The sequence below is a fragment of the Rhineura floridana genome, chromosome 6 (assembly GCF_030035675.1).
Source record: "Rhineura floridana isolate rRhiFlo1 chromosome 6, rRhiFlo1.hap2, whole genome shotgun sequence".
Classification (NCBI taxonomy): Eukaryota; Metazoa; Chordata; class Lepidosauria; order Squamata; family Rhineuridae; genus Rhineura; species Rhineura floridana.
In genome coordinates, this window is record NC_084485.1 from 90,944,593 (window position 1) to 90,952,690 (window position 8,098).

The 8,098-nt window shown below is 40.3% G+C and overlaps 1 protein-coding gene across 1 annotated transcript; it reads left to right on the forward strand.

The window, feature by feature from the left end:
* The first annotated feature begins 561 nt into the window (after positions 1–561).
* On the forward strand, positions 562–7,783 carry LOC133386863 (uncharacterized). Its single transcript, XM_061630634.1, has 3 exons — positions 562–1,459; positions 5,328–5,433; positions 7,707–7,783. The coding sequence occupies exons 1-3, from the start codon at positions 562–564 to the stop codon at positions 7,762–7,764; spliced, it is 1,062 nt and encodes a 353-aa protein (XP_061486618.1). The 3' UTR covers positions 7,765–7,783.
* The last annotated feature ends 315 nt before the right edge of the window (positions 7,784–8,098 follow it).

Below are 8,098 nucleotides of genomic sequence, written 5' to 3' on the forward strand. Positions count from 1 at the left end.
CAGCCATTAAAAATTGTTCATACAAAACATCAGTAAATGTGATCTTAGATGAGTCAAAACAGAAAAGGGGCAGCAGAAATTACAGTGGCTTCAGAACAAATTTAAAAACATATAGGAAAAATGCTGACAGGAACCATCGGCACAAAACCTTGAGAAAATATGTAATCTTTTATACAAGAAATCCATATCTAATTACAGGTGAAAGTATAAGTGTACAAATTCCAGGAAAGCATCTAGGAAAAAGTGAACTAATTTTGAGGAGAAAAAATTATTTAAGACACATACCTAAGAACATTCTGAAGAACAGCAGAAAATGTGAAGTTTATGAAGTAATCGTGAATTGGCACGGTATATTGAATGGTGTTAGAAAGAAATCCGAAACTAAAAAAACTGGGTGATTGCAAACAACGTATTTTGAAAATAGACACATATCCAAAGGAACTAGGCCACCATTTGGCTATATAGCTCATCAGACACATATGTTAAAAGTTGAAGAAGCATGTTTCCAAAAAAACAAAGAAGGTTTAGAAAGTTTTGTCGTTTTAAGGTTAGTAAAACCACATGTACCAAGAGGAAGAGTGTATACTGAAACTGGGAAACTACAAAAGAAAAAAATGTAAGAATAAAAGTGGTAGAATATTAGCTTCTGTCACAGAAAGGGACTTTCCTGAAGAGAACCCAAATATTTATAATAAAGATCAATACAGAATGACCACTGCTGGGAAAGTATTAAATGTGGAAAGGAGAGGCCAATATGTGGGATTTAAGAAATATGGCCAGTTCTCTAAAAGTGTTCAGCAGGGAACAAGCTTTCCTGTCAGAGGAAAGATCAAGTTGCAAAAACAGAAAACAATAACTAAACAGTCAATGAATGAAAATCGTAAGTTTCCATTTATGCATTTATTTACTTACCAAACAAATAGTGCCAGCATACAGAAAATATTATCAGCACATAACACTGTATTGTTTATCTTTCAGCAAAAACACGAGTCTGCATTTCAAATAGAAACGTACAGATACAAAAAATTAATAAAACTTGCTAGGTTGCTCAGAGCTAAAGAAAATAAATCTGGAGAAACCAGAATAGAAGTTTTATCAACAGTTTACTATGTGCAGCCTTCCTTACTAAATCCTGCCTTTCCAACCATTAAGATTGCTGTGGGTGTGAACAGTAAATTATTTCCTTCAGAAATGGATGAAGCAAAGTCATCAGTCTACATGACAAAAATGGTGAAACATCTCATGCAACCCTCAGAGAGAATAAAAAAGAAATATGTTAGTGTTGCTCAAAAGACATTTAGAATTTCGACTCTAAAAACATTCATGGTAAGAATGCATCTTGATACAGAAGAGAGTTTACCAATTTTGTTATGCCTCTCTAAACAAGTTTTTAAAGGTCCATCAGTTGTTGAAAGAACCAAACAATCAGCAAAAGAAAAAACTGTACCAGTATCTCTAGGTAGGTTTATGCTGCTGCTGTTTATGCTATAAATTATACATTTTTAGAAACTATTGTTTTTGAAGAATTGAAGCAACAATATTTAATTGATTAGTTCGCTGAGGGGTTAGGAACCTGTAGGTTCCCAGATGTTATTGGACTACAACTCCCTTCATTGCTGACCATTAATCATACTGGCTGGGGCTGTTGGGAGTTGGAGGGTCACAGGTTTCCCACTCCTCAGTTAAGGTTCATATATTAAAAATATTTTCAGATTTTAAAAAAAGCATCTGAGTAATAAAATTTTAAATCATTTTTAATATGCGTACTTATACCAAACTAAACATGACAGACACCATTGTAGAAGGGTAATTTCCTCGTCACTCTTACATAGAAGGAGCCAGTGTGATGTAGTGATTAAGGTGTTGGACTATGACCTGGGAGACCAGGGTTTGAATCCCCACACAGCCATGAAGCTCACTGGGTGACCTTGGGCCAGTCACTGCCTCTCAGCCTCAGAGGAAGGCAATGGTAACCCCCCTCTGAATAGTGCTTACCATGAAAACCCTATTCATAGGGTCACCATAAGTCGGAATCGACTTGAAGGCAATCTATTTCCATTTTCTTACACAGGAGGAAAAACCTCTTCTGAGATGGTGCCTGCTCCAACAAATGGATCCATCTTCTAAAAAAAACTAAGAAAACATGCTTTTTTCTTCAAAATGAATTTTTAATCATATGCAAGTCTATGCCGATTTAACTGACTGATTAATCAGTTAGAACTAACTTGATTAATCAACTAAGATTTCTTTAATCAAGTGACAATCCTACTAACAGGCCAGCTCCAGACACTCTTGGATGAGACCGATTATCTGGATCCATTTCAGTCGGGTTTCAGGCCTGGTTTTGGCACAGAAACAGCCTTGGTCGCCCTGTATGATGACCTTTGTCGGGAGAGAGACAAAGGGAGTTGGGGAGTGTGACTCTGTTGATTCTCCTTGATCTCTCAGTGGCTTTCGATACCATCGACCATGGTATCCTTCTGGGGAGACTAGCTAAGTTGGGAGTGGGAGGTACTGCATTGCAGTGGTTCCACTCCTACTTGGCAGGTCGCCTCTTGAAGGTGGTGCTTGGGGAACATTGCTCGGCACCCTGGACTCTCCAGTATGGGGTTCTGCAGGGGTCAGTTCTGTCCCCCATGCTGTTCAACATCTACGTGAAACCATTGGGTGCGGTCATCCGGAGCTTTGGAGTGCGTTGCCATCAGTATGCTGATGACAAGCAGCTCTGTTTCTCCTTTTCATCTTCTTCAGGTGAGGCTGTCAATGTGCTGAACTGGTGCCTGGCTGCGACAATGGACTGGATGAGGGCTAATAAACTGAGGCTCAATCCAGACAAGACTGAGATGCTGCTAGTGGGTGGTTCTTCTGACCTGATGGTGGATGTCCAAACTGTTCTGGATGGGGTTGCACTCCCCCTGAAGGAGCAGGTTCGTAGCTTGGGGGTTCTCCTAGAACCATCTCTGTCACTTGAGGCTCAGGTAGCCTCGGTGGAATGGAGTGCCTTCTACCAACTTCGGTTGGTGGCCCAACTACATCCCTATCTGGACAGGGATAACCTGGCCTCAGTTGTCCATGCTCTGATAACCTCCAAGTTAGATTACTGCAATGCACTCTGTGTGGGGCTGCCTTTGAAGACGGTTCAGAAACTGCACTTGTGCAAAATACAGCAGCCAGATTGGTAACAGGGACCAGACGGTCCGAACATATAAAACCGATTCTGGCCGGCTTGCATTAGCTGCCTGTATGTTTCTGAGCTCAATTCAAGGTGCTGGTTTTGACCTATAAAGCCTTACACGGCTTGGGACCACAATACCTGATGGAACGCCTCTCCGGATACGAACCCACCCGTATACTACGGTCAAGATCAAAGGCCCTCCTCCGGGTGCCTACTCCAAGGGAAGCTCGGAGGGTGGCAACAACGGAGAGGGCCTTCTCAGTGGTGGCCCTCAAATTATGGAATGATTTTCCTGACGAGGTGTGCCTGGCGTCAACACTGTTATCTTTTCGGTGCCAGGTCAAGACTTTCCTCTTCTCCCAGGCATTTTAGCATGTGTTTTAAATTGTTTTTATATTGTTTTAAATTTTAAAATTGTGTTTTAAATTGTTTTTAAAATATGTGTTTTAAATTGTATATTTGTTTTAATGTTTTTGATTGCTGTAAACCGCCCAGAGAGCTTCGGCTATGGGGCAGTATACAAGTGCAATCAATCAATCAATCAATCAATCAATCAATAACAATGTTTACTTTATACTTAAACTTTGTGGAAGTAATACCAAAGTTGTGAATGACTGAGAAAAAGGCCTCATGATTATTTTGCCTTTTCTGAAAAAGTAAGCAAAGGCTTCTTAGAAGTGTATGTTTTGCTGTATATGCACAGACTATTTCTATATTTCTTTTGCTTCCACAAGCATGAAAGCTGTGTACACACCTTACATTTAAAGCACCCCCCTTGAATCCTAGAAACTGTAGTTTACCCCTTATAGAGCTACAATTCCTAGCAACAAACTACAGTTCCCAAGATTCTTTGTGGAGTGCTTTAAATATATGGTGCCCAGTCTAAAATGGCTAGTAACTGGGTTCACAATCTAGAAATTGTTCATTCTCCATGCCAACCAGCATAAGGATTGCCAGTTCAGCGTGCTTCAGTATTGATTCCATCCTGATGAACCAAACTGATAGCACAAATAAACTATGAATTATTGGTTTTAACATAATGAATCATTGACTTGGATCCTAAATCGATTCTCCCCCTCCAGCCCCCCCCCATTCCCAGGGGTATTAAAACTCCCTGGAGTGGATGTTTTGGCGGTACAGGAACTGCAGACAGAATGATTTGGTAAAGTTCTGGTCCATAAAGTGTGCTCCTATCATGGAAAAAAAGTTAGAATCCAAACGATTGTATTCAAAAGAACATGCTCCCACATGACCCTACTTGCCCCTTGAGACCTTTGGGAGAGGTCTTGTTATGCATCACACTGCAATCAGAAGTGCTTTAAAAAATAGAATATTTATATACTTTTCAGTTCTCAAAGCAGTTTAGATAGTGCAAGGTGGCATACAAAGCTGGGTAAATACAGTTGTTTACAGTCCCAGCAAGGGCAGGCTTCCAGATATAGATCTTCCACCCTATAACAAGGAATAGACTCCCCTACCCTACACATGATGTCTGCTCAGGTTCTGGCTGTCTTGGTCATAGCAGTGGGGCAAAAAGCAACCTCTCCCCAGAAGCACCTGAACTCTCCTGCTAACCAAATCCAGGAACTTTAATGCATCCTGGGTCAGAAAATCAGGACTGTTCTTGCCAGACAGGGATGGCTTGGTGGCTCTTAAAATCCTCACACGAAGTAGCTCAGTGGTGTTGCCCTTCCCCCATACCAAAGTGATGGTTCTGGCTGCCTTGGCTTTGGAGAAGATGAAAAGAGCAATCTCGCATGATATAGTAATGGCCACTTATATGGATGGTTACCCAATTTGTGTTCTGCCTCCACTGTCAGAGGTATTATGCCTCAGAGTGCAGAGGGATTGTAGTGGTCAGAAGTGATGGTAGGGGAAAGAGTTTAGCACCCATCTCCCACCCACTTTAAATTACCCTACTTCACTCTGCTTTACAGCTGTGTAGGAGACCTGCATTCATTAACATGCATCTGCTGCTGTAGCATCTAGCTACCTTAGGGCCAAAAAGTTTGTCTGGTTTGTGACTGAAGAAGTATGATTCTGAGGATCTCATAGGTACCTGAAGAACTGTGAAAAAATCACTAGTTCTTATAAAACAAATGCTGGATACATAATACTTTAATATTAACTTTCAAAATATTTTTCTGTTTAGATTTTTTGAGATGTTTAACCTCTGCCCTTATAGCAGGTGCTACTATTTTTGGAATAGCTCTGTTTATTTTGGCAGTAGCAGCAGGTTACCTCTACTATAAAAGGAGGTAGGCTTAAAGATTTTACTATTTACTATATTTCTTCTTGTTAAAAATACTCAGAACAGTGTCTTTTAAATTTGACTGTGATGAATGATTATTTGTAAGATATTTAATATGTAACCCAGTTTAGTCAGTTTAAGTCACTCTACAGTCTGATCCTAAACTCATTTTTTTGGTAATAAATGACACTGAAATGGCTTGGATAAACAATTTTTTTGGATGAAATGTGATTTAAATTATATGATTATTTGGTCTGTTGGAGAGCAATGAAGCCCTAGAAAACGTTTAAGTATTTTGAAGTAGATTGCATCACAACATCAGCACCATGCGCCTTTCTTTTCTATGTGAATCAGGCTGTAGATAGACACAGCAACAGCAGTTCCTGTGACTGCAATAGAAACCTCTCACCAAGAACTTTTTTCCTCAGCTAAGCAAATATGGCCTCTGCCGGATGAATGAAAAGTGCTTGGGGAGAGGGGCTGCATGGAAGTAAGTGGTGGGCATGTGTAGAGTTCAGTGCCTGTCCTGTGTATGCCCCCTTTGAAGCTAATCGAACTCTTTCCCTGGGTGCTAGGGTAATTTGTTTGTTTGCAATACTTAGATACTGCTTAATAATGAAATTTTATTTGGGGATAAACATTGAAAACAATGATATACCATAAACATGGCACTTAGAATAAAAACAGTGGCAGAGGATAACATCCACAGTGCAAGACACACACACATTTAACAGATTAATAAATGCTAAAAAATCTAAAAGATCTGGAAGGTGATAAAAATATTTTAAGATTGGAAAGCCTGGGAAAATAAAAACTGTAGATACCAAACAAACTTCTCTGGGGTGGGCAATCTACAACCAAGGTGCCATCACTGAAAAGGCACCCTTTTAAGTGCCTTTCAGATCTTTCAGTCAATCAGTAATAAAACTTACCCAGTTCACAGAGATGTAAAAGGTGCAATACTCAGTCAATCCTTCCCTAGGTCTCACACACCCCTACCCTGGAAATAGTTTAGCAGGATTGTTTACTGTGATTGTCTGGTACAATCATATTACACCTGTCCTTTGCCATCTGCACTGGCTTCCAGAATATTTCTAGGGCCATCTAAAACTGCTGATATTAACCTTTGATGCCCCAAAGAGCTTGGGGCCAAGTTACCAAAAGAACCACTGCCTCCACATACAGCTACTTGCACCTTAAGAACATTTTTTGAGGCCCTTGTCTGGGTACCTCCGCCAAACAAGGTGCAGTGAGCAGCTGCTAGAGAAAGGGCCTTTCATGGAGCTGCAAAAGTTCCCAAGTGGATGCAAGGGTACTGCCCACCTGCTGCCCAGCTGTTGATTGGCGGTCAGAATAAACTCCCAGGCCGTGAGGCTGCCAGCCATGGCTATCACCAGAAGTGCTGTATTTACAGGGCCCTCCAAAGAATGGATCACTTTGTGATTTTTTAATTAAAAGTGGAATAAAAACATTTTAAATAGTTTGCACATCAGTAACTCCACTGATTTCATTACATGTTGCTTTTGTCTCATGGTACTATGACAAGAGGATTAGCACTTTGAAACTAAACACCTTACATAGAGGTGTGTCCCACTGAAGTCCTACTTTTATATATATATATTATATATATATATAAATTATTTTACTTCTAAATGCAGCTCAAAATATGGAATCCTGTAAATTCAACAACAGAATTCCAGAATTGTTCCTTAATAAATTATCTTGATTATTGTACACTTATTCATCACTATTTCATTTTTACAATAATAATTTTAAAGGAATGTCTATTGTACAGTCTCTGCTTGTTTTTGACCAGTATATTAATCCCATTCACCAAGTATTTTCATCCAAATATACCAGGAAGGGGAACCTTTTTCATCCTGAGGGCCACATTCCAGATATACATTTTACATATGTATGGTTTCTACATGCTTACATACCTCTTTATATCCTCTGTCCAGAAAAGCAAGAGCTATTATAAGAGTTCAAGGGCACATTCTAGCCAGGCAAAAAAGATGTGAAGCAGTCAGTGAGTGGTGTAGCCTTTGGAGAGTGGAAGGGGCCTGGGGAGAGGTTTGAAGGCCAGGTAGAGAAGCCTAAAGGGCCACATTCAGCCCCAGCCTTTAGGTTCCCCACCCCTGATATATATCAGCAAAACATTTTTTAAAAACGATTTAATTTTAGTGTTTAAACTTAGTTCTCTAGAACCATAATTTATCTCAAAGGGAACCTTAATTTCCTGCATATGTAATAATATTTATATATTAAAATGCATTTCAGGCAACTTGGTCTGTTTCTTGACGCTGTGTTGAAAGGTGGAGAATCCAAAAAGAAATGATGCCCCGCAGGTTCCCATGGCCGAGCAAGCAGACCACCCACCACTCTCAGAGGGGAAGGTGAGAGCCAGCCCTCGTTGCCCCGTAAGCGCCGGAGGCAGAAGCACGAGATTCAACAGACTTGAGGAGGAGCCAGTGGCTTTGCACGAAAGCCAAGCCATCTTAAGCAGAGCTTGGAAAAGTTACTTTTTTGAACTACAACTCCCATCAGCCCAATCCAGTGGCCATGTTGGCTGGGGCTGATGGGAGTTGTAGTTTAAAAAAGTAACTTTTCCAAGCTCTGTGTAAACCCATGGGTTCTCAGTGTTACACACCTATTTCTCTTTCACAGAATTA